A 27,372-nucleotide genomic window follows, 5' to 3' on the forward strand; every position below is an offset into this window, starting at 1 on the left:
AGGCGGGTGACTCGTCCCCGCGCTCCGCCTTTGCGCCGGGTCCCCGCGGCGCGGCCGGCGATAGGCGGCGAGGGCGGGCCGGTGCGCGCCTGCGCGGGAGGCGGCGCCGGGCAGCGAAGTTGGTCTAAGCGCCTGTGATAAAATGGTAGGTTGTTGGGGTGGGGGGGTAGGGAAACTGCGGGGCTGGGTGGAGGGACGAGCCCCAGCCGCCCGGCCCTGCGGGCTGAGCGCCCCCGCCGCTCCCCTCCCCTCCCCTCCCTCGGCGCCGGGTCCCGCTCCCCTACTCGGGGCGGGGGGGGACACACAGGGCGGCGGGGTCCGCGCGGGCCGGGGGCGAGGGGGGGGCTGAGCGGCGCGCGGGAGGGCGCGCGCACCGTGCGGGGTCACCCTCCCGCCGCCCCTCCGCCGGTGCCGGGAGCGGGGAAGGTCACCGGGAGCGGGGGGAGGGGGGCCGGGCCGGGCGGGGCGGGCGCCGCCGCGGGTATTTCGAGCGCCGGCCGCCGGCGCGGCGCGTGCCTTTCCCTTTTTTGGGCTTGGGGCTCGCGGGGCAGGTCCCCGCCGCGCCGCGTCCCGGGCTCCGGCACCGGCCGGGCCCCCCAGCCCCGGAGGCGGCAGGTGCAGCGGCGGGAGAGGCGCGGTGCGCGGCCCCGTCCCGGGGCGGGGGGCGGCAGGAGCGGGCGCGCTGCCCCGTGCGGGGTTCGTAGGGCGGCTGCCGCCGCCGCCCGCGCTGCCCCAGCATCGGCTCCCCCGCCGGGTTTGCGGTGTGGGGCAGCTCCCCGGCTTGCGGGGGCTTCTCAGACGTGGCTTCCTGGTGCCTGGGTGCTCGCTGGGGGTCCCGGGGTAGAGGGCACGCTGGAACCCCCTGCGCCCCGTGGTGTAGGTACCGCTGTCTGCAGGGCGCTGAGCACCAGCCGTACGACGTGGCAGAGCAGCAGATCGGGCAGCCGAGCGTGCTTCTTATCTCCCATGCCTTCAGATAACTTGGCGTTTCATTCTGAACCTAGAAAAGATCCCTAAGAAATGCCCGGTGGGAAGCAGTCTCGTAAGAGGACGCGGGGTTTACTTGGGAATTGTTGTCCGAGACTTCTGTTTCAAAGTGGTCGTCGCTAAGTTTGTTGTTCAAACGAAGTTTATGGAACGGAGGAAGATCTTAGCGCAGAGACTGTTGTAGTTAGGCTTTAATGAAAATTGGGGGGGTGGGGGGGGGGGCGGGGAGGAGGAGGAGGTTACGCAGAGCTTGCAAAGGATTATTGAGTTTTTTCTTGCCAAAATACGATGTAGTTATTTTTTCAGCTCTTTTCCCGTTTTACGTGCTGCTTCTTGTATAAAAAGAAACTTTGCATGTTTCTTCTGACATAAAATTGAAAAATCTTGTAGGAAAGGCCACAGTCCTTATCATGTTTACATGATGTGTTTCTTGTCTCAGGACCATCTGTAGTCAAGATGTCACCGCCCATATGTGTACAAGAGATAACATGTAAACTGAAAGATGGTCCTATGTTTACTGCTCACTGAATCAAGATTCAGTTTTTCCCTGATATTCAAGTGACTAGTACGTTTTCTGTTATACCTGATGACTTAAGCAGTAGTGATGAACTTAGGCAAATTTCTCAGCTTAATTGTTGGCCTGGAACATGTTAAGTATGGTTTAACAACTTTGGAAAGGATCAGAATATCATTAAACCCAGAGTCTGATTTAAGCTATTTCCTTCTTCCAACTTCATGTAAAGAATAATGTTGAATTATGTTAATAGCAAATTTGCTCCCTATAGAATCCCTGTTCCTACCTACCTCTTGGGTGTTGCAGAAGTTTAGGGATGTGTCAATACGGTCGCTGCCATTAAGAGAAACGTTGGTTCCTGTGTACCACTTTAATAGGCAGTTTTGTTTAACATATTAATAGTATAAACATCGTTTTCAGAGTTAAAGTTCTGGATCTCATTTATAGCAACTTCATAGTCTTGTTCTAACATTCAGCAAATCTCCGACATGTCCACTTTGCCTATTTTCTTTTTGTCTCCTGTCTTCTGTTGGCAGTGGTTTCTAACGTAAAAATGTGAGAAACGCTTCTGCCTTTTTCAGCTGATCACTTAAAATGATTAAATTTCACATTGTTCGTTGTTGCTAGGAAAATATTAGGAGAACTCTTGAGCAGTTTTCCTCCATGTATGAAGGACTTGCGCAGAATCTCTAAGTTGTGCCTTCTTCATTTCTTGTTTGTATAACCTCTAGGCATATTTTTCGGAAGATAACCATATTGTTATGGGATGGAACTTGTTTACTGCTGTTGCAGAACAGAAAAACATGCATATGTGAGCAATAAAGCAGAAATACAAGTTTAATACTGCTAGAATATGTGCTGCTAAAAATGTATATATAGATGCTGTTATTTCAATTTTCAGAAGAAAATGCTGTGTTTTTAACTGCAGAAGAACAAGGCTTTGTCTTCCTGTAATTCTGAAGTGAAAGTTGTCATCAACAAGAAAACTAAAACCATTTAAAGATAGGCATTAGTAGTAGAATGCTGAAACAAACTTCTGGATTAGCTTCATTGGCTTTCCTGCTTCTTTTGCATCCCAAAGCATAAGCTTAAATCGTCTCAGAAGGACAAGGTCCGCCAGTTTATGGCATTTACCCAGGCTGGTGAAAGGACTGCTATATACTGCTTAATGCAGAATGAGTGGAAACTAGAAGTGGCAACAGACAACTACTTCCAGAATCCAGACTTGTACTACAAAGAATCCATGAAAAATTCAGTAGACAGGAAGAAATTAGAACAATTGTATAATCGATACAAAGGTAAGGCTTTTTTTTTAGTTGTGGGGTTTGGGTATTTGTTCTAATTATTTCATTTGGGTGTAATTTCTGTTTTTCCTTCTGCCATCCTTAAGGATTTCTAAGGAGAAATTGCTAGCTTTTGATTCTCACTTTGTGGTAGTGAGATAAGAATGAAAAAGCTTTTAAATGCTCTTATTGTTCAGTACACAACTTCTGTAGATATTCCTGTAGAGCTTAAAGTAAATTCGCAGTAGGAAATTAAATCTATAATGAGGAAATAGTGTCAGCTGCATATGTTGGAGAGTAAAGCTTATTATGCAACTTAATTTTTTGCCAGTGGCTGCTGTTAAATATATGTACAGTGTACTTTGTGTAGCAAAATAATACTAATTATACTAATATTTGAGGGAGTTAGTTTTGTTCAAAGATAGTAGCAGTTCTATACATCAAAATAAAAAATGTTTCAGATAATGTTACAGCTAGGAGTCTGACAAAACAGTCAAATAAGAAATCTCAAAAACTAGTCATAGAAACTCCACCCTTATTTCTTTGTGCTGGCATATTACAGCAAAAGTGATGTGTCTGTTCAGAAAGGCTTGGAGGGGAAGCCACAGAGAAGTGGATTAAAGGCAGAGTTGTTTCTTTTCCATTTTTTTTTTACAGTGTTGTTAAAAAGAACAGGAAAAAAATAAAAGGAAAAGATAGCCATGTAAATATAAGAACGTACAAGATCCAGGTAGAAGTGCTTTCTGAAATGTGGCCATCTGACATGAATGTGTGCATTGTTCATTACATGTTAGAGCAGTGTGGGCTGGAACCATTACCAGCCCCTGCTGAGATCCATGCACCTCGTGTTTTAAAAAATGAACTAACAATTCCTCAACTATGATTTTGTGTACTTTTTGAATTGCAGTATATGGCATGCCCTGTATACACTTTAAGCTGTCTTCATGATATTGTTTCCACCTCTTTATTGTATTGTTACTCTTTACCTAATGGGTTCTATTTTAAGAATAGACATTCCTTAATATTTCATTATTATGTGGTAATGAGTTGTGTAGGGACAAAGAGCCATCAACACTATAGCATTTCCTTTGTGGAAAAAGAAAAAAAAAAAGACAAGCGCTTTTAAAATTTGTTTGGGGCGGTGGGGGAGGGGAGAGAGAGAGATGTACATAGATATGAAACGTATATCTACATCTTGCCTTGCATGTCAGTCTTGGAGATTGCTCAGTCAAAATCATATACAATTTGTAAATGCTGCTAAGGATATCTAAAATGGAAAAAATCACGAATGTTATTTATTATTCATAAGTTTATAGCAGTGGCAAGCTGCATGGCTTGGCTTTTGTGAAAGGAAGTTTAGTCAGTTTTATGTCTGTGTTTTGGTTAGCAGCACACCTTTGCAGTTCTAGCACCCTTAATACTTAAGTAAAGCTGTAAACTTGAACAAACCCTTCACAAGATGTCAGAAAAAAACTGTAAAAGTTTTGGTTAAGCATCTTTCCTTTTTAAATATGTCATTTAAACCTGAGTCATTGGCCACACAAGAACAAGGTATTCATTTGTCCTACAGGGCCTACAGAATGTTCCATACGTTGCCCTGTATTTGAAATCTGAGATGAGAGATCTTTCATTTTCTGTGCTGTCCTTTTGTTAGTTTTCTTGGTTGTTTATCCAGCAACTCTGTCAAAAAACCAATTTTGTCTTTGTTCCTGGTTACCTGGATGATGTGAAACATGATAAGGATGAAACAGTCCTTGTTGAAGTCAATCTGAATTTTTCCACTGGTTTCAACACCAGCGTGGTTTTTGCCTTTGATTCTTCAATTACTTCCCAAATATACAAGAAATGTATTTTACATGTCTTGGAACTAGATCAGGCACATAGTGGGATAGATGTTTGTTATTCCTGCTCAAAGGTCCCTAAATTATACCATGACTGTAATTCTTTAATGGGTATAAGTCTTTATTTGCTAAATTAACTTCCTCTCTGCATTTTAACATTTCTTCCACTGTAGTATTGGCTGGAAAAGCAGAAGACAATGAGTCTTAAGACCCCAAAAAAATAAAGTTTTCTTTAGAGTTGTTTGATTATTTTTTTTTTTATCAACTCATTGCATAAGGAATTAAAAATAGCATGGCTGAGAATCTTACCAGCTGAAGGAGTTAGTCTTAAATTTACTGGAGGGACACTTTTCTACATAGTCAACTTACAATACTGAAATGTCTTCCTATCAAAAGCTGGAAAAGACAGTTTTGTAGTTTGTAAACTGTCAAGCTTTGAAAACTAATGGTATGATTTTGTTAGCTTGTTTTCTCCCCCAATAATTTAAGTTTACGTGCAGAGGGGGGGTTGTTTTATTTGTTTGTGGGGGGTTTTGAGAGAGAATTGTTACAGTTGCAGAATTGTTAGTGACATCCACCCTGAGGAAGTTATTTACCAGGTGTGGCTCTGACATTCAAAAAGGTATTACTTAGTTCTAGTGAAATGTAGTATTTCCTATGATGTATTCTTTAGCTTAAGACCCTGTAATGCTAAGGCATTATTTAAGCAATATTTTGGCGATTTTCCTGACTTAGAATTTAAAAACCAAAAAGTATTTGACTTAGTGTAGTCTTTAAACAGTTAGTGGATTCTCTTATATACCTATGAGGAAAAAAAAATCTGTGAGCTCACTTGATAGATGTATTTTTGTTGGGTTTGGGTTTATTTTTATTTTCTTTTTTCTTTTAAAGTTTAATACATGCTAACCAATAAGTATGTTGTACATTTTGATGTGTTTATCAGCCTTACTGCTTTTAGCTGTAGTCAGGCATTTCCTCAGTTAATTCAGATCTTTTATAGAGCATTGTGGAAAGAAGACAAAACTATTTCATTTGTTAGCTATGAATTTAGGAAGGAGTTGCAAACCAATTTCTAGGAGAGTCTGCAGAATACTTAATCTATTCGCAGCTACTCTTCAAGACTGATGTTAACTAGATTTCAAGTGAAAACATTTGTGAAGTACATAAAAGCTATGTGGATGATTATTTGTAAATATTTTTGTGAATAATTACAATTCTCTTCTTTGTATTTTGAACTGCAGACCCACAAGATGAAAATAAAATTGGCATTGATGGGATTCAACAGTTCTGTGATGATTTAAGCCTAGACCCAGCCAGTATCAGTGTTCTGGTTGTAGCATGGAAGTTCAGGGCAGCTACTCAATGTGAATTCAGTAAAAAGGAATTTGTAGATGGCATGACAGAATTGGGGTAAGTATTCATTTCTGCATAGTTCATAATGTAAGACCTGAGCTCGGTTTCTGTTGAAAGCATTTTTAATTGAATCAAGTGTGAAGCTTCAAAAAGCTGGTAAGGTGGGTGCCAAGCATAATAAGTGCTAAATGCCTGTAGTGTCTCATCTTCATTCATTTGCTGCTTTACTGCAAAACCTTAACAATGACTGCAAAAGGGTGAAGCAAAATAATTCTTACCTGTACAGCAAGGAAGGCAGTGGATATGCTGATCCTATGTGATTCACAGTAAACATACACATGGTTGTGTTAAGATTTTGAGTTGGACTGTGGGTCGTTAAAAGCTGAAAGTCACTGGAGATGCATGAATAAAAAAGAAATTCCGTTAGTGTTGACAAAGAAAAGAAACAGGAAAGCAGAAAAGAACCTTCAATTCTTTCCCTTTACCTTACCACCACCAAATAGGACTTTTTTTCTTTTTACGAGTTTTACAGACCACAATTTTCTCTTATGCCTTGTATACTGGATACTCCATTTGTACAGAATATCTTATGAAAAACTGAAATAAAAGTGAGGGTATTGGTAATAGAAAAGGTTGTTTAGTTTGACTGTGATGTAATTGATAATTTTTTTTTTCTTGATTATGGAACTGTTCTGGCTAATAGACTTTGAGGTTAAATGGTGTTGCCTCTGTTTAGCAATAAAGTCAAGCATTTATCACCATAAAATAATATTTTGTGTATAACTTTTCCTTGGAAGAGGTGCAGTATTTCTAGTACATAGAGGTGTCAAAATGATTATTTTTTTAAACAGATTGTAATAGAAAGGTGGAGAATTACAGTTTATTACTTGTGCATAATTTTTGTAGCTAAATAATTTCATTTGATCTTAGAATGGTGCGTTACCAACACTGTTCTACAACAGACTAGCATCTAGCAAATGTGGCGGTTTGAGATGAGATCCTAGCAGTATTATTGTTAATGATCTCATCAGTTACTGACTTCTTTCAAAGCTTTCCTGTTTAGGTAAGGGTGTTCAGAAATTGTGATGAAATAACTTTTGGTATCATCTGAAGTCCAGTGCTTTGTTTTGTCCCTTTGGATAGAAATTCTAAGAATAATTACAATTTTCTAGCCATGGACAGCAATCAAGTGCTCATGCTGCTACATTAAAGGCTGCCAGCATTATTTGATATAGCTGATTAAAAAGGTTTTGCTAAACCACCTGTGTCTTTTGGCTTGGATTTTGTTTTGTAACTTTATTTTCCCATTGCTCCTATGTCCTTATGACTGTCTCTCATACAGTTCCACTGAGGTCTGTGATTTTTATCTCCTTCTGTTCAGCATGCGTTATAGTGTTCTTGAGAGCATGATCCGATCGTATCTGCTTGCCATGGTATAGTGCCTATTGAGAATTTGCAATGGTTTTGTTACATACTGAAGGTGTAGTGTCTGCAGTTTTTAGCATTGAAGATAGGTGAAGATGTGAATGAAAAGAATTCCCTGAGGCTTAGTTCATATAGCACCTTTAAGAAACCTATGGGAAGGTATGATATATGTCCCTATTGTTAACTAGATCGAGCCCCCATGAAGTTGTCAGGTGAAGACTGTTGGCAGAATTCGTTATCTTTTTCTCCACCAGGTACTGCTGGAAGCCAGAAAGGTACTTATTTTTATCTGTACCATGCAAGACAGTTAAAACTGTATCTGCATTTTTTTTTATGGATTCTGCAATAGTTAGCCATCCTTTAATAAAATTACTCTTGAATCTTTAGAATAACTACAAATGTTTAGCTACTGAGAACTTTCAAATGCCAGTTATTTGTGATAGCTGCTTCTTTGAAACCTGCTTCCTTTGCTTTGAGTTTCTAGGTACAAATCAAAGTATTGGTAATGTCCTATAAACCTTGAATATTCATTTTATTCCTTGTTATGGAGGAAACCCTTTCTTTTAAAACTACATATTGTCAGCTCAGGTGCTTTCACTGGAAATGCTTCTGTCTTGTGTTACTAAGGAATGTGTTTCTGTTAGAATCTCAGTAATGTATTCTATCTTAGCTTACCTGTGCCAGGCTGTTAAGCAGTTTGCCAGCCTTCAAGCTATTGTCAAAAGCTCTTTTTTTTTTTTTTCCCTTTTCCTTTTTTTATCTGCAAGTGTCCTATGGTGGGGAGAGGATGACTGCAAATAATAGTTCATTTTGCTGGGAACTCTAATCTAACTGTAAATGTAGTATGTAGCTCTTTTAGGTAGAGCAGGGAATAAGGTCTATCTAGATTAAAGCAAAATCTCACAACCTTGTGTTACAAGAGCTATAAAAGGGGAAAGGATAGCAGATGTCAGTGAGGTCTGTATGCTTTTAAGAACAGAATAACAAGTGTTGTTTGAGTTCATAAACTTGTGAAGAGTCTGAGAAAAGTTAAACCACTGAATCCTGTTTGGGTTGTGTACTTAATGAATGCCTGTATATAATGTTCCACTTAAAACATTTAGTAAAGGCATATGAGTGTTTACATTTTTAATATTACTCTATTTTTATCTTATACCCTATATGTATACTTAAACTCTATTTTTTTCTTAACTGCTGTTTTATTTTGCTCTGAAACTAGAAGTTAAAAAATTAAAAAAGGAAGGGGGGGGAGAAAAAAATGTCAAATATTTACAAATAACGTAACCTCTTTTGAACAGGTGTGACACCACAGAAAAACTAAAAGCTCTATTGCCAAGACTGGAACAAGAGCTAAAAGATCCAACAAAGTTTAAAGATTTTTATCAGTTTACTTTTAACTTTGCTAAAAACCCTGGACAAAAAGGTCTAGGTAAGTAGAAAAAAATCGAGGAATCATCTACAGACAGTGAAGTCAATTCCCAATACTTCCAATAATACAGTTTTCTCATTGGTGATTTTATAGTAAATTCATTATTGATTTTTCACTGACTTCTCCTTTTTCCTATCTTTAAATTAATCTCTTCTTTAATGTACCCTTGGTACAGATAATTTAATGGGGGTTTCTGTAGTATTGACATTCTTTCTCATCTTGTCAAGGGAAGTTCCTGCAGTTCTTAGAGACCTGTCATAATTTTTTTTTTTTTTTTTTTTTAAAGACTGAGCTAGTGAGCTCCTTGTGTTTTCCATTTTGTTCAGAACAACTGAAACAAGATGTCCATATTGGCTTAAAAAGAGGGAGAAAACTCTGTGCAAAAGTTACTGTTACAAGAATTTTTAGTTTTAGCTTACAGTTTTTATGTAAAGCTTATAAAAAGAATATTATGGACTTGGTTCAAATATAATGACTAGAAATAGGCATACAGTTTATACAGTATAACATTATTTTTCTTTATGAAGTCTGAGATTTATCCCAACCCATGTCTTGTATTGCTGAAGTAAAATGCATGTATTATTTAAATTCCAATGTTTTCTTCTCTTCAAATCAAAATTATCTATAGTTTGTGAATAGATGAAAAAATCTGTAAGATGAAATCTGATATCCTTTCAAATTTTTTGAATGTTCACTTTCAAAAGACACTGTGTAGGGAGGAATTAAACTGTTTTTTATGTCAAATAGCACCGTACCAGTTCTTTGTGCTGTGAGTGAGAGGAAAGGGGGGGGGGGGGGCGGGTTTAGCATAGCCACTTTAACTCTGTGTCTGCGTTACTTGGCAAGCTTGTTAATAAACACTTTTTCTCGAAAATTGTTAGAAGAGTAGTGAGATGAGGGAGCAGAATGTTGATTTAGACCTCCCCAACCAGAGGCGTCTGTTCCACATTTTTTTCTTTGGAATTCCTTTGAATAGTATCTCTTGTCTTTCCTGGTGTCTGGTTTTTTCTTTTCTTTTTTAAACTGTGGGTAGCTCTTAGCCAGTTACCATTTTTCCTTATATTTTGCAGCAATTTCATTCTTCGTTCTGTGTGTCACTCTTTCATGGGTCACATGTCACCTTTCCAGATGCAAAAATGAAAGTGTCTTGTAGTGGTTCTGTGAGGGTGGTTGGAATTCAGGTCCCTTAGCTAGTTGTTCAGTTTCTTGCCGCTCTTCATTAAAAAGCCTAGTACTTTCATATTGTGGAAAAGGTAAGTCAGTTACAGCTGAAGCTGGAATTTGAGGTACCTAAAGTAATGTCACAAATGGCTTCCTGTTTTAATTGGATCAGTTCCAATATGAAACTCACGTACTTGGGAAATATGTCTCAGAAGTTTTTCACCTAAGCCTGTACAAAGAGGAGGAGGAGGGAAGGCAGCCCAACCCAGATTGTGGAAGTGAATGTACTGTTTATTTGACATGAGGAGGAAAAAGGAAACTTACTTGGTTTCCATTACTTCTGTTTATTTGGCATGGAGGCCCTTTCGTTTGTAAGTCTGTCTTTGTTGTGTACAAATGGTAATTTTTGGCAATAGAACACCTAAGTGCCTTCTTGCGCTAAGAGCTGAAGTATTAGCAGGAGAAAGAAAGAAGTGCAAAAATGAAAGTAAAGCTTAAAATAAACTATAGAAAGTATTGATTGGAACTGTTGGTGATCTCAGTTTTCAGGAATTTTAATAATTCTTGTAATACTGTTTCTTAATTCCAAATAGTGCTTAGTTCTTGCACAGCAGTATTTTGGTGATACTGTTTTGTCCGACTGTTTTTTCTAAAGTGATTCCAAATGTTAAATATAAGCAGGTGCCACTGGTTTCATTTCAGTGGAGATACACCATATCTCTGTCTGATGTGAACTTGGGTCGCTATAGGTCAAGTAGAAAGAGAATGTTGAGCAAGCATGTTGACTAATAGGACATTGTGGAGTGACCAAGGTCAGTGATAGCTTATCCAAATAAAAATTAACACTGTATAGGTTTGGATTTGAAATCTTTTCAGCAAATGCCATTATATTCAGTGGAGCAAGGAGATGGAGTTAATAAGTTTACAGGTTGCCATGTACAATGTACTGCTTCCTGCTGTGATTATTCTAAGAGCTACGTCTGTTCTCTTTCAGCAAAAAAGTGTTCAGCAAGGAAAAAAAATTAGTTATCTTACAAGAGTGTCAGTATGAGCTGAGAATTCTAGTTGCTTCAGCTACATTTAATATGGACCTAGGTGCTTTTTTATTTTGCATCTTTTACTCTGTATACACTATGTATTTTCTTTTAGGATGAGAAACTGTCCATCTTCCCTCCCTCTCTCCAGAGGTGTTTGGTATTTGTGTACCAATGATTGTGTGCCCTATTGTCAAGGAGATGTGGGAGTTTTCTCTCATCTGTGTATGAAGTTTTGTTTCTCTATCACTAAGTTTGGAGCCTTGGCTTAGGATGCTTTTATGAATTTAGTCCAGATAGTTAAAGAGAACGTATAATTAGATTTGTTACCAAATAAGCTTGTATAAATCTCTGTCTAGGTCGTTGTCAGGTGTTGACCTCCCCTTCTTCCCCACATGTGTGTTAGATGACCCCGCAGTGCTGCCTAAGTGTAGGATGCTGCGAAGCTGCTGCCCTATGTGCTTGCCGTAAAATGTTTCTGGTGATGTGCTCCCATGATAGTGCTTGCTTGCTCATTCCCATATGTTCACATTTGAATTATGACTTGAAGACTAAGAGGTCAGTAAGTTTATGTCAAGTAGGAATAAAAGTGAATGCTTTTAATTAATGAAGAGGAAATAATCAAAGGAATTCTTTCCGAACATTCAATTACAGAACATTTTCATGTGATTTTTCTGGGGGGTGAAGTATCCAGTGCTTCCTCTTATTACACTTGGAGCTGAAATCACCAAGTCTGGTAGCTGTTGCATTCATTGCTTTAGGGGAGTCGTCTGTAGGCTAAAAGAATATTGCTTGATTCTCAGGTATACACATGATCTATGAATATGCCTGTTTGAAAACTAAGTAAATTTGACATAGTGCCAGTAACACATGGGAAATTCTTATTCTTAGCAGATTGTTAATAAAAACTTTTTTATAAAAAAAGACATAATTAAAATGGTCCTTCTGTTGGATCCTTCAGGCTAAGTGCTAACACATGTGGGTTTTTTTAACAGAAATAACTCTTGAGAATAGAGCTCACCAGAAAAATGTCTGCTAGGCATAGAAGACTCATTTCTGCAATTATTTTTCACGTTTATTATCTTAACATATTGAAACTATAAGAAATTGCTGAAATACCTCTAAAATGTTGAAACAGCGATGCTTTGGTTATGAGTCATGTTCATTGCTCTGTCAGTATTTTAATATGTTTCAGATTACTTTTTTAAAATTTCTGCTGTTTTAAGAAGTGATAAGCAGCAGTTATTACTTTATTTTTTGCCCCATCTCCCTTGAAGAACATCAGGAAATAGTGATTCATGGATTCCAGGTGGTCTTTACATTTAAAAGATAGAGAAAAACTTGTATAGTGTATTGCCTTGTGCCAGACAGGATAGACATCTACCAAAACCATTCCTGGCAGATGTTTTTCTAACCAAATGTTCAGTGGTATGCTAGCAATATATACTAACTTGCCTTTTCAGTTTCAATAGTTATCAGCAAGATTTGAGTTCTGATTGGCACTGGTCCTCTGGCTGAAAGTTTGAGTGCCACTGCCTTCATATAATAATATCATCTTGAATTTCTGATGGCAGGTCTCATGTCTATGCCCACACTTGTTCAAACCTATTGTTAGATTTATTTTTTTTTTCTTTTTCTAGCATATACCTTAAATCTTTGTTCCTGAATTCTCCATTTCAGTACTTAACCATCCAGGGTAAATATGCAGAATACGTTTCCTTAGAGTTATTAACAACTTTTTCTATGTTTGGCAAGTGTGTCTGCATCTTCCCATAGTATCTAGACTGAGTAAAACAGACTACCCTGAAAAATTTTATCTTCCAAATCTGTAATGATGGAATTATATCTTCCAACTCTCTTTTCCCTTGCAGTCCAATTGATCTAACTTTCTCATGTCTTGTAGTACCCAACAGGCCTAGGTATCTTCCATGCACCTTAAATATTTTGGGGGTTTTTTACATCCCATTTTTGAGTTTGATTATGTTTATAACACTGGCACTGTCTGCGGTTTGTGATCTATTATATTATCGGGTTTCTGCAGAACTGCAATGCACCCACTTAATTCTGATCTTGCATTTCTGCAGTTGATTATTCCCACTAGCTATAGACTTTGTACTTCTCTTTAATGAAATCTTTCTTACTTCCAAGTGGTTTTTCAGCTTGTCCAAATAATTTTGAATTCTAATCCTGTCCTCTACCATGCTATACTTTTTGTAGGTTTTGTATAAGTTGCAGATTTAATACAGGTTTTCTTTGTTGTATCAGCTGAGTTAGTTGAGTCATAGATGATGTTAGATACAGGACTGACCCCCATGGATGAGTTATTTTCTCCCAATTTGGCAGAAAACCACTGAGGTTCTTTTAGAACCTCCTTTTAATCTCTGTGAAATCTTAAAGATGGTAGGTAGCAGTCTGAGGTTCCTTTGGCATACCAAGATGAATTTCACCATGTCTAGCTTCACTTTGGGTACCAGCACTTTCAGACTGAATTTCTAGAAGTCGTTTCTGAGATTACTGTCAGTTTTCATTGAACCCTTTTGCCTGGAGCATATATTGAAGAAAATCTCTGTGTATCCCAAACATTTTTCTTTCCAGAAATTTTAGCAGGATGCATAGTACCTTTTATTAAACCAGCCGCCATTTGTACAGGTGGGAGTGGGAAGGCACAGAAGCCATTCTTAGAAATTATTTTGGTGATACCCAACACCGTCATCTTCACAATGCAGCAGAGTTTGCTCCAGAAAAGTGGCCCGGAGGAGAGAGGTGTGTGTGTGCAGTTTTGTGTTTAGTTCATTTTTAGAACAGCCTGTCTTCCATTGTTTTTTAATTTCTTCTTATTCTACAGCTTCCCTCAAAACCAATTCAAGAAATTCTGCTTTTATGTAATTAGATTGGAAGAATCCTCTCCAGTAAATTAAGTTGCATGTATTCTGTCATTCCCCAAAACAGGCACAGTGTTCAATATACCATTCCTAGAATTCTCATTCAGAATACTCATTCCTAGAAGTAGGGCTGCCTTTTATAGGAGTCTCTCTTTTTCTGTAGTTTGTGTGGTGGTACTAGGGATTCTTTATTTCTCTTTATATCTGCAGGACTTCTGTCTCTATAGTCTTATTCAACTTGAATGTTAGAAATAAAAAAAGAAATAAAATTTACTTTTGTTAGCTTAATATTGTCAAGTAGTGTGCTTCAGTCTGGACACGTGCTGTTTGGAAAAGTAAAAGTAGTACCAGTGCCCCCTAGGTGATAGCTCATCTAAGTAATGAGATGCAGGAAGGAAAAGCATGTTGCATGAGATCTACTGTGATTTTCTTTAAGCAGAAAATTATGTTCTGATTGATGTTACTCAGGACCGAACCGTCAAGTGTCTTTCAAATACATTGGGATAGGTTTGATTATTATCTAAGAAAAAGATGGATGCTTATAACTGTTAAGACTATTGCTCTCTAAGTGGTGGACGGAATTCAGGAAAAAAGATTGCAAGATTTCAACACAGCAGTGCCATCTCACTGACTGCATGTTGGACCTGGCAGGCATAATATTTTGATATATTAAACTTCATCTGAGTGGGTTTTTTGTCTGTATTTTGAGATAACATAAAAGGTGTAGTTTATTAAGGTCTGGTTTGTCAGGAGACATTCACAAAGTGTTATGGATAACTATGATTCTGTCTAACCTGCTCTCTCATGTTCTCACTACTATATTTAGTACAATAAATCTGTAAGATTTGCAGGGTGCAGACTTGGAGAGGTTTATCTCACCTTGTGCTCCCAAGCTTTAGCTTTTTCTACTGCAATCTGAGTGAGATTATGCATCCTAGCTCTTGGTTGATAAGTGCACTGAAGAAGAGGGTTGTAGATCTTTTGTCATGTTGTATACAGAGCAGTTGAGATTTCTAAGGACACTGTTCAAGCTCAAAACAAGACCTTAGCTCCATCTTTTTTTCTTTTTTTTTTTTTGTGTGTGTGTGTGTGTGTGTGTAACTGGATACTTACTGTGAGTCTCTTGATGGGTCTCCCTTTGAGCCCTGACAAGACATGTTCAGGAGATTCCTCATCTCAGGAGTTTACCACAGTTTGTTTCAGCACCGTGGAGGAACTTAATTCATTCTTTCATGGTCTTCGACTTCCAAAATGGAAACAAAAAGCAAATTTGGTCCTTCATCACTCCTTTGTGGTCCCTTCGCCTGCTTGCTGGCTCAAAAGGTTGTGCTTCCTTCTCTCTGCCAGTTTCCTGGGATCAAGCAAGAGATGATACATGAGGAGGGCATTCAGACTTGAATCAAATATTACCTCAAGACCAGAAGAATGACTATCTTTGCATCCGGTATGTGGACTTCAAGGAGGTTGCATCTTCTATGAGCAGATGAGTATAATATGCTCTTTTTAATTGAAGCAACATCAGCTTTGGCTTTCATCATAGCAGTATCTCAAGACTCTTTGAAGAGACACCTAGACTTTAGGGAAGGATTTCCCCCCGCCCCACCCCGCAACTAGTTATCAAGATTTCCTCCACTTTCAATGAAGAATTAGATTGATCCATTTGTAAAAGTGAGTGGATGGAAGAAGCTGAGGAGGGAGTTCAATAAATGAGTTTCATGTTTATTTTGGAAGAGGTCTGTGAATGCCTTATTTTAGGTGTTTCAGCGGCCTTGGTCTGTGTGTATGGTCCTTGCTTTATTTTTGGGCATGTTTTTCTTTCTGAAAATACCAGCAATCTAAAAGAAGCTTAGTATAGAGCAGGGTGCATCTGACCAAAAAAGGCCAATAGCAGCAAGAGAGTGGCATAACGGCCAATTCTAGCAATGCCTCATTGATTCCTTTACTCGTGTTTGCCTCTTACTTAGGAAGTGTATATCCAGTCAACTTTAAGTCATCTGTTGTAGTTTATCTCAATTGTACATGGAGAGATTTGCTGAGACAGAAGGATTTTGAAACTGGCTACAGTCAAGTTCATTAAGCTGCACTCAAATTGATGTTTAGATAGCTATCATCTTCTAAGCCTACCTCACGTTCAGAAGCAGTTTATCTGCTTTTGTACAGTTGATACTCAAGATAATAAACATGAAAGCTTCTGCATGGAATCAGCCTGCTTCACCATGGCAGATGCTGAGATAAGCATTAATAAGCACAGTCAGACCCTGCCTGATTCCCGCTGAGCTCTTCTGATATCCACATGCTGTGCTTCACCACTCTCCCCTGTCTACCACAGGGACTTAACGCTGGTGCTGTGCATTGTACATCCCCTAACGTAGAGTGCTGGGAAGGTCTTTGCTTACAGCTTTGCAGGGATGAATGGATCCAGCTCAGCTGGACCCTGAGTTTTCAGCCACTTCCTCTGTTTGTATCATACCCTTCACCTGTTTTCCCTCTTCTCTCTTTTTGTTGGGGAGCTCCTAATTGCAGATAAGGGCTATTTTGCTCTAAACTTTTGGCAATTTGGTGAAGGGGTTTTAGGCTGAACCCTGATGATATTTTCTGGTTATTTTGCTGTATAGATTTTATTTGTTTGTAGAAGAAGAAAACCTTCTGATTGGGAAAGAAACTAATTTTTGTGTCCATGTTCTTAGTAATTTGGAGGCCAAAGAAGACTCTTAAAATCATTCACAGATGAGGAAACAAGGAATCGAGTAACTCACTCAATCTTGCAAGTATTCATTTGATATTTGTTGGACAGGTAGTGTGATAGTCCAGTTGTTGAGGCAGATTGACACCAGTTTCCACTGTTGCCACATCGGCACCAATTTTGGCAGGGTGTCCAGGAATTTTATTGAAACAAAGTAACTTTATGCTTTTGTTTAAGCTTTATGTGACAGTTGCCTGGGGTCCCAGTGAGAAATCAAGAGGAGAGAGATTAAACAGTATCAACCAAATGATACTTTAGGGCAAACTGTATGACTGACTATAAAAGCAAACATCTGAAGTTCAGCATCTTACAGAAGCTATATGTATTTTTACAAGGTGGTTGAATGAAAAAATAGGTCTCTGTGCCTGTCCAAATTAATTTTTTATGCATTATGAGGAACAGGAGAGTTTGTGGGCTGCTCTTTTTGTTTTCACATTTGTAGAGTAAGTTTTGGTTAAAGCACTGTGGAGAGAAAGCCTCAAACAAAGGGCTCTTGGCTCTAAAACTTTCATTTCCAAATTTTTTTTTGTCTTTTTTTTTTTTTTTTTCACTAACAAGGCTAATAAAATTAACTTTTTCCTCCTACAAGCTTTGTTACATTCTTTACTAATATGGGGGATTTTTTTTTTTTTTTTTGTAGATGTACTGTGTAAAGCTGATGCATCCTGCTATTTTGGAGTAAAAAAAAAAAAAAAGCTGCCTATGTAGTTTGAGAGAGTAGTCTTTGAATGAAACTTATTGGTGAGCACTGATGTTTATAACAAGCTGCCCAGAGTCTCTCCTAGAGATGACATATGAAGTAGCAAAGCTTTACAATATTGATGAGATGATCCCACATCAATAAAGGAAGAAAAGGCAACATTGGGACAATGAGTTAAACTCAAAAGATGCATTTAAAATAAATTACTTGTTTCCAAGCTCTAAAACATGATAGACTCTACCATCATAATGTACAGCTCCTAGTTAATATGCTATCTAGGGATTCTGAGGACAACGGTGGCTACTATTGAAGTAGTCTTATAAATAACTTCAAAGATTTCAAAATGTCATTAGGAAGCCAATGTAATGCCTTTAGTCTTTTTTGCTTTTAAATTGTATCAGTAACTTTGGTGAATTAGTTTTAATATTCTCACAGCTTCAAACATGACTGCACAAACAGCTCTTGATAGTAGGGCAGTCTGAGCGCTGGAGAGCTCTGTTTGGCAGAGGATGACAAGTGCTGCAGTCCCAGTGTACTGTTTCGACACAGCAGGTCTGAATGAACTTCATTTCATGTTCCTCATAAATCCTACTCTTCAGCCAGTTCCTTGCTATCTGTTGATTTATCTTTCTGTCTTCTCATTTCCTTGATTACTTGTGTTCAATGACTTCATTGCCCTTGTCCAAAATCATAGCAAAGGGATGAGGAACTTCATTTGATTATTTTTTTATGATATGATTTTGTTGATTTATCTTTGATCAAGATAAACATTTGATCAAATCCTGAAAGTAGACACAGGCTGTCTAACTGATAATTTATTTTTCCTTCTGCATTAATTGTGCTAATTTGTTATCACTTCAAGTTTTCACGTCAAGCTTTATGTTTACACAAGGTAGAAGTGACTGGGGGGGGGGGGGGGGTTAAACAATTATATAATGAGGCTTTAATGTTTCAGAATAAATCATACTTCAAAATGCCTTACTTCTGTGAGTAGCTCACTTTGTGGAAAGCTGATTGTTTAAATAATTCAAAAATGTAAAGAACTTTTAAAACATACTAAAACATATTTACTAAAATAAACACAATTCAACAAAATGTTTTAAATCAGAACATTATTATACTAACCTTCTCCTCCTCCTTGAACTTGTTTTATTTAGATATTATATATATTTAAATTTTTTTAAATCTAGTTTTAATAATTTTGCAATGGTAATTGGTATCGCTTTTAGGTGACTCAGTTCTTAGGGTTTTACAGCATCTATAAAGCTTTCTGTAGTATGTAGCCACAACTAGACTAGATATCCAGAAAGGTGAATATCTAGGTATTGAAGCTTGCTTTCAATGTATGTAAAAACTTTGGAGTATAAAACCATTATACAGAAGGGGCTGCATGATATATAATACTCACTAGATATTGACACTGCAAATATTTTGGGGTGAAGGGAAATCTCAAACTGTTGTGTAAGTTACAGTAAATGACCTGGTATTTTTATGATGTTCTTTAAACATTAACTGCTTACAATTTTTATGTTTTGAGTGTGAACATGGATGTTTGCAGTGAAGTCTCTTGTAAACTGGTCCTTGCTTAGGTGTGAGTTTCTAGAGATTCATGCAGCTGTCTTTTCCATTTATAAAACTTAGCCTGTAATGTGGGAAACATATTTTTGGTACAAAACCAGCATTTTTGTAATGTACTTCTGGTTTTATTTTATTTGTAGTGATGCCTTCATATCTATGCAGCATTGAAACAGGTATGCCTAAGCCTGCCTAAGGAATTCATGCCTTGCAAACACATCTTCCTATGAGGATGCAGAACTTGGATGGCATAAGGCTTTTTTTGTTTGTTTTCTCTTTTTAGTGCTGCACTAATTGTAGCTGATGCATGAACACCACAGCATTCTGTTACTGATACTACTATCAGCATCCTAATGTCGAGCTGGAACTCTGTAACTAGGTTTTCCATTTAAAGCAGAAAAATTCTCTTTTCTCTCCTGTGGTGCTAAGTTTTTCAGCCTAGGTAGGGAATTATCTTCAGTATGTCAGCCATATCCCCTGAGGGTGCAGCACACCTGAAGGCCTAGTTTTCTTGAGAGCTTTAAGACTGCATAAACTGGCACTACTACCAAAAGCGATAATCCCATCTAGTCCTTTTGTTCAAGTGTCTCCTGCGTTAGTTCATGGGTTTCTGTGATTGCAGGGAATCAGATGGGGAAGATTTACTTTTTTTATTATTTTCTTGAGCTAATTTTAACCAAGATCAGGTGTTCTGTCAGTGTGCTTGATGGGGAGAGCAGCTCTCATGTGGACCAGTTTCGGCCACTACAGAACGGCATACTCAGCAGGGTATGATTTTGTTTTACATTATAACAAATAATTCCTGTATCTTTGTGCAGGAGAATCCATTTGCACACACATATACTGTATCCCTCAAGTATCAACTTAATTAAGATAGTACTTCACGTGCATTGTGTTAAATGCAATTTTGCAATAATCAAGTTTACCCTAATATAATACTAAATTTTAAACATACCCAAACGAACGAGGAAGTATGGCCTCTTCCTTCCCCTTTAATTTTATTGTGGCATCTGTAACCATCTTTGTTTCTTTACCTGTACCATCTTCCTTTTTCCAATGAATATTTCCATCAGAAGTATAAAAACTGTTCTGCTATTAAGGTGTTTTTTCTTCAGGATCATTCTCCTTAATGTTGTCACATGATAAGATTTGCAAGATTGTCTTGGAAAGGTTGAGTCTTCCTAAAGAAGCCTGAGTGAATGGGATCAAAGCTGGTCACTTCACAGTGAAGTTTAAAAACCCTTAAGATTATTAAAGTTTCTCCCTTCCCATTTCTTTTGCTTTTCATCTGGGATAACTGATCTGAGTAATCTGCATATCTAAACAGCAAGTAAACGCTATTAACTATTCTCTTATTTTCTGTGAAAAGTGAGCATGGTGGCAAAGACAGGAAGGACTGAAAGAGGTTTATTAGGGCATAAAGCAAGTTCTGTACTGAAAAGCAGTTTGATTGTAGTAGAACAGGCAGTGGCAGCCCTGTCTCTATAGCCAGGTATAGGCATATTGCATTTCTCTGCATCTTGCAAATCTTGCACTTTGTCTGGGCCTCAGCCCTCTATGATACAGACTCCAGGGAACTAGCTATGTTAAAATCTGGAACATCCCTTTCAGACCTGAAACTTGATTTCAGGTGACAGTGTCCTTTGGTTTGTAATGTGGTGTGTACAACTTCAAATACCTTGTTCCTTTCTTGTAGGTGTAGGTCAAGCTTCTGCCTTACCTGCTATGACAGTACTTGCTATTAAGTTTCATATTTTGTTTATACTTACTTTACACTGAAAGCACAACGTGAAATCTTTTTGTGGTTTCAGAAAGGCTGTGCTTTGTTTTGTGGTTGCACAGCAGTATGCATACATTTAGTGCCGTTACCTGTGGGACCAAGCCCAGAAGCCATTAGGTATTGTGAGTTGCTGAGGATGAAAACAGGCCTTCAAGAAAACATCCTTTTTACTCTTATGCTGCATCTAATATTGCTCCTACTTTTCCACTTGAATGTGCGGCGGTGCTGCATCCTCCTGTTGGCATGCATGAGCTGAACTCTGCTTTCACATCACTGGTCATGGTGCAGAACAAGGGCTGCTTTCTTGGACTTCTATTTTCAGTATTGGGTGTAGGTGTTGGTCTGTTGAATGATTCCAGAAGAAGAGAATTATTACTGTAAGGGGTCTGAGGAATTACCATGCCCCAGACAAGTATGTTTTTTTAATTCCCTTGTGTCCTTAAATTCCCTTTAAAGTCAAGTGTGTCTAAAATGTGATAAATTAATGGGAATTGGCACCTGCAGACTTAAACGCTTGGGTTTCTGTCAATATTGTTGTGTTTGTATTTTTTTATTTGTAGGCAAAGTTAGTGATAACTGCTTTGTTCTGTTTCTGTAGACTGAAAGTAGCTTTAATCTTGCACTGTTGGATGGTGACAGAAAAATTTTAATCTTTATGACTGTGATGTTCAATATGCAATTTATACCATTACTGCTTGTCCTGAGTTTTTTGGGTTTAGTGAGAGTAGAAAACATTCCTTATAATTTTTGTAGTGATTTTAGAATAATGTTATTCATTTGTATCATAATGTACTGAATGTAGTATTGTTTTATTGCATATAATGTGCTGTAATGTTTACATGTTGCTTTCTCTTGCAGATCTAGAAATGGCAATTGCATATTGGAATTTAGTCTTGTCAGGAAGGTTTAAATTTCTAGATCTTTGGAATAAATTTTTGATGGTAAGTATGTACCATATTGCTTCCTGACTGTCTTAGTCTACAGTTGTCTGGCCTGTAGGCTGTGTGCTTACAATAAAGAAAAAGACAGGGTGTCTGAATACTTCCTTCAAACTTGTTCCTTTTTGGAAACTGATATAAAATAGTCTTAAATCAAGCCAAACGAAATCTTCTCTGTATAATTTTCTGATCAAGAAGAATGGAAAAAGATATAGTAAAGCAATAAAGCATTCTGCTTGCTTGATACTGCATCCTCCTACTTAAGAAAAGCTTCTGCATGAAAGGAAGTCATGATTGTAGATTGAACTTATGTTGTCTTTTTTCTCAAGGTAGCTGTGATGATTGTCAATCAAGTATTTTACCATGCCCTCCCTTCTGTGGTATTAATGCGTAAACTCCAGTCTTTTTTTAAATGTCAATCCTGTTATGACTGACTTAACCTGAGAGACTTCTCTTTTTAAGTGGAAGTTCTGCCTGAGTAGTTATTTTGACTCATTTTTTAGATAATAGTTGTGAGCTGATCTTGACAGTTTTCTATTACTGGTTTTAATTCTGTGGGCAGCACAGTAAAGATGCATAAATTAAACTTTAGGAATTGCAAAATACTCTTATTAAAGACCTGATTCATTCATCCATGTTTCTAAATTTGCATTTCTATGCACTTGAAAAAAAAAATCCACCTTATATAATGTTACATAATGTATAATTTACCTTTTTTTTCCCCAATCTATCTTTTTATCTGTAATTTAGGAGAACTAGGAAGTCTTTCTGCATTTTGTCCCATAATCACCAGTGCTTAATAGGGGAAGTGTATATTTTTCACAGTGTTTTCTGAAGTTTCTTCTAAATCTTTGGACAGTATATTTATTATTCACTGAATAATGTGCCACTTTCATCAGGAGAACTTGTGACATTTCATGTTTCACACTTAACACATCCAAATTCAGATCTATAGATGTAACTGAAGAAAAAGTCTTTAACTTTTTTTCCCACTTGGCTATGTGATCAAGTTTGTTACAACATACGGTTTGGCAGATCTCTGCTTCAAGCAATAATCTAGATGATCTGGTATAAAATGTCTTACTTTGCTACAAATATTTAACCTGTATGTTTACTTCAGAAAAAATGTTTAGATTAAAAAAAATTCAACCTCAGAAGGAAGCAGGTTGGGATTCTTTAGGATGGGGTTGGGGTTTTTTTTTATTGTTTGAATTTTGCTTATTTTAAGGAACCTTTTCCAGAAGGTATGTTTGCTTGTCATGTTTCTTGCAGTCAAGATACGACCTTTGCCTTGAATGAGAAGGCACATTTGCTGTTGTGTTGGACAACATGCTCATTTTGATAGAGTTCCAGATTTTTGAAATGTGATTTATTCTTCTCAATACAAACAACAAAAAAAAAAAAACCTGCCCCACAATACAAAACCAAAACCACAAACACAAAAAAACCCAACCCTTCACTGAGCAAGTTTTTTCATGCAGTTGCAACTTTTTACTGTAAACCAGAACTAGGTGTTGAAATTTAATTCCCTATTAATCACCTGCTGTCTTCAAGTAGTATAACAGTATCAACAGATGACGGGAGATGTGAATCGCCTGACTTGATCCTATAGCTCTCAACTGCTTAGTAATTGTGCTTCCCCACACACTCTCTGTTCTTGGGAGTGTTAAATTTAAAAGCTGAGAGAACGCTGACTAGAACTGAAGTTTTATGAGTGCTGCTCAAACTGGCCGGGGTGGTAACTAGTACTTGTGAATGGGGTGATGCAGAAAGCGCATCTGAAATTAGTCAAGGAGATGGTAGTGGAGGACAGAACAGACTGGGAAAAAGGAGACTGGGCAGAAGTGGAGCAGATGCAGGTAGTGCATTGTGGTGAAGGAGAAAATAGCTAGCTGAAGAGAGGCTGAGGTGGTGTGTTCGGAAGGCAGTCTGGGAGTGAGAAGAGCATAGGTGCAACTATAACCAACAAGTTGAAAGAGAAACTGGGATAAGGAAAAAAGGACTCGGGTTGAAATGACAGAATGCTAACCCATGGCTGCACAGTTTCAGAACCTGGAATGGATGCCAGTAAGTAGAAGTATAAAGTGCATTTGGTTTATTCTTTTTCATAGTGAGTTAGGAACACACACACCCTAAAAGCAGAATGGAAGAAGTGGAAGAAATATATCTGTTAAAGACTTCTTACACTTTTTTGCCTCCTTTAGTTGCAGTTTACCTTGTAGCTTTCTTTGGAAGCTCTGAACTTTATTTAATAATTAAAAAAAAGATGTAGAGAAGAAGAAAAAAATACTTAAAACATGTATTTCTGTATTCATCAATATAAAATACTGGTGTGGAATTTGAAAATAGTTTGGATTGAACAGTACCATTTTTCCTCCTTTATAGGAACATCATAAAAGATCAATTCCAAAAGATACTTGGAATCTTTTGTTAGACTTTGGAAATATGATTGCAGATGATATGTCCAACTATGATGAAGAAGGTAAGCAGTACTTGAATATCTTCAAAAATGGGTACAGTGGAATTAAAATATTGCTGTAAATGAAAAACTGAGTGTGCTGCTACCTTCTGTCTTAATTTGTTTACCTTTAGAGATTTAGCTGCAAATATAGTGTCATACTTGTTGCCAAAACGGTAAAGATAAGAAGGTGAACTAGTTTGGTGTAGTGTGTAAACAGAAGTAAAGATACTATCACACCATGTTATAGCGCATGCTGTTTGAACCTGTTATGCTATCAGAGTTGCAGTGAAACTGTATTTTTTGCTACTTGCAAGGAAATACATCATTTTTCTAATGGCAGGAATGTCTATATGGGCATTTTTTTTTTATTAATCTAGAAGCAATTTACACTTTGCTACTAATCCTGCAAACCCTGTTTTGGAATGACTGTGTACAGAAATATTTCTCAAGTTATGAATGGCTCTAATAGGAATGCTATGGTTTTGCTATCAGCTGATGTTTATAAACTTGGCAGCGTGGGGGTTTTATGCTTTAAATACACTTAGAACTATAGCTGCAAGAAGAGGTTCAAATGTCTAATTTATTAGTTAGATGCTTTTTTTCATGTGTTTATAATCTCATGCAAGTTAAAGCTAGACTAGGCCAGAAATGTCAGTGAGCTTCTGCTCCTTTGTATTTAAAGACTACATCCATTTATTGCTGAAAATTATACATTAATTTCTGAATTGCTTGACTTCTTTTTAGGAGCATGGCCTGTTCTTATAGATGATTTCGTGGAATATGCACGACCAGTAGTCACAGGAGGAAAACGTAAAACTTCCTAACCCCAGACTTGTCAGTTTGGACTAAACATGCGCTCTGAACTGCATTAGGTAATGAAGATTTGTTAACTGATAACTGTGCACATTGATGCTGGTTTCGGTGGTCGTGATGAGATTCTGCAGACAAAACTGAAATTCTTCCTTTCTGCCTAAAGAAAATGATTGCTGACTCTTGAACACTTCAAGAACAAACTCGGAAGATAGTCCAGGCTGTTTGTAGGCTATTGGCTTCAATCATTGTACTGGTTGTATCATATAGGATGTAGATTTTGCATGATTTTATACTTTGGAGAAGTTTACCTAGAGGCCGTTTTATTAAAGTTTTGACAGCACAGCATGCCATTCAGTTCATGATCCAAAGTGAACACCAGCAGTTACATAAATAAAACTGTATTATATTGTACTTATATTAAGAGCAGTATTTGTGGTATATAAATTAAATCCCTAAATAAAACTTATGCAGTATGTTGTATTTTTATAAAAGTTAGTTCCATGGATCTGTCCTAATGTAGAAATGTAACAAAACAAATAACACTTACGCTTTTTTTACTTGTTGCCAAAATTTAAAATTTGTATTTTTGGGTCCTAGATGTATAGATTGATTACATACAGCCTCTTGGTTTTTCCCAGTGAGATTAACTTCCTCATTATTTTTCTTGAAGTGCTTGGACATGTAACAGTAGCATTGCTGAGGAAGGGCTGCTGCTTTATGTGGTGTTGCAACTCTAGCTTTTTTCTATTAACCATCTTAAAGTAGTTATTAAACAACCAAAGATGCTTTTACAACTCATGTTTGATTATCATAATTCAGTTAAGTCGTCAATTATGTTTTATTTATTTTAAATAATGAACTGATGGAATATAACTTCCAGTTTTATTTGTAGCCTGAAACATACCATAAATTCTAGCTAAATGCAACATAGTTATAAATGCAATTCCTGGCACTTCTCACAGAAAATAAATGTGAATAAGCCCAAAGACTTAACTAATTGGCTTCCACTTTGGAGAAGTAGTTAGGGGTAAGGAGACTTTATGTTAATGATGATTGGCATTCATGCCTTTGGATATATGTGCATTCAATTTTATATAATTAAGGGGGGGGAAGAGTAAGTTACTGCAGTATCATTGATCTCAAGGCTAGTGGAATTGGACCGGTTTTCACCAAATCTGAATTTGTTTGGTCATTTCTTTTGCCTCTTTCACCAGCCATCGATTATAAGGTGTACAGAGGTCAGTCTCCTCTTTCTCAACAGTGTCTTCCAATACCTAAGCACAAAGAAGTTTTACCAGAAACTATTCAACATGTTTTCACACAGGGCTCTTTTAAATGCTACCTCATCAAAATGAGTTTGTCGTAGCCACTGTAAAAGTTTGTTAAAGCGAAGCGTTGCTAAAGAGTATGTACAGCTATGATCGATAAATCTTCTGTAATCAGAGCTGAATAGATGCAACAATTTTGGATAAAATAATGCATTAAGTTATATAATTTATATCTGTTTGTATCATATCAGATCATTTAAGTATTGCATGACAGCATACTATTTTATTTTGTAGTTGTGAGGGGTATAAAAGCTTACAATAGTCTCTGGAACTCTGATACTTATAGGTTCATATAAGCATTATATGAATTTATGTCAATGCAACCTACAAGAACAAATGTACATGCTGCGTACAGAAAGATTACCTTCATTCTTCTGCTTGAGAGAATTTCAGTTGTGCATGATGTTTAGAAAGCAGGAGTAGGACAAATCTGAACAAATTAGCAAATTTTCTGTTAATAAGAATATAGCAGGCAAGTTGCAAATGCTCCATGAGTGATTTAGTAATAGTAATCTTTTTACCCCAGGCAGTGTTTGTAAATGTTAAAACTTGCATGGCAGACACTAGATGTCAGTGTCTCTGTCTTCAGGTGCTGCTCTCTTCAGCGTAGAGTTACAGAGTAATACTAAGCCAAATTATTAGTTTCTGACTACATCTCTTTAGAAGTGCATTTGTGTACATAAGTCCACTGCCTCTACAGAAGTCAACGAGATTTTAAAACTGTATTATGCTCTTTTTAATGCATTTGATTTACCTAGTCTTCCTTCCCCAAACCAGCCATTTCTGTATCTGTCCTGTAGGCTTTTGGAGAATGTGTAACATCTCATAACATCAAGTGCATTTTATCCCGCCCAAAGCAGTGGGATGCTTGATAGTCACACAATTGCCACTTAAAATATATAGCTATAATGTAACTGACCAGAAATAGTTTAATCTGTTGGTATGTGATGTAACTGAATAGTTTCATAGCGCTAGAGCTTGTGAAACATTTGTTCATGCTGAAAACTCCTTCAAATCAACCTTCTACATTTTAAAATAAATAGAATAAAAAATGCACGTGGGTCAAGGGTTTTTTGCCTTGTTAATCTGAAGAAGGAAGGTGCTTATCAGAGTATTCAGTTTCTA

General features: G+C 37.6%; 1 protein-coding gene across 8 annotated transcripts; it reads left to right on the top strand.

Annotated features, from left to right (window-relative positions):
- DCUN1D2 (defective in cullin neddylation 1 domain containing 2) lies at window positions 1–25,385 on the top strand. Of its 8 annotated transcripts, none has more exons than XM_055802654.1 (8): window positions 1–145; window positions 2,403–2,799; window positions 5,867–6,035; window positions 8,702–8,832; window positions 13,623–13,790; window positions 21,566–21,648; window positions 24,031–24,127; window positions 24,851–25,385. In XM_055802654.1, the coding sequence occupies exons 2-8, from the start codon at window positions 2,625–2,627 to the stop codon at window positions 24,928–24,930; spliced, it is 903 nt and encodes a 300-aa protein (XP_055658629.1). In that variant the 5' UTR covers window positions 1–145; window positions 2,403–2,624; the 3' UTR covers window positions 24,931–25,385. The 8 variants fall into 8 exon arrangements, 5 of the variants coding, with proteins under 5 accessions (XP_055658629.1, XP_055658628.1, XP_055658632.1 ...); XR_008746933.1 differs by lacking the exon at window positions 24,851–25,385 and adding an exon at window positions 15,257–15,353 and having other exon boundaries at window positions 8–145; window positions 2,583–2,799; window positions 24,031–24,086; XR_008746935.1 differs by lacking the exons at window positions 24,031–24,127; window positions 24,851–25,385 and adding exons at window positions 15,257–15,353; window positions 19,071–19,103 and having other exon boundaries at window positions 8–145; window positions 2,583–2,799.
- Window positions 25,386–27,372: the final 1,987 nt, after the last annotated feature.

This window comes from Falco peregrinus, chromosome 4, assembly GCF_023634155.1.
Source record: "Falco peregrinus isolate bFalPer1 chromosome 4, bFalPer1.pri, whole genome shotgun sequence".
NCBI classification, from domain to species: domain Eukaryota; kingdom Metazoa; phylum Chordata; class Aves; order Falconiformes; family Falconidae; genus Falco; species Falco peregrinus.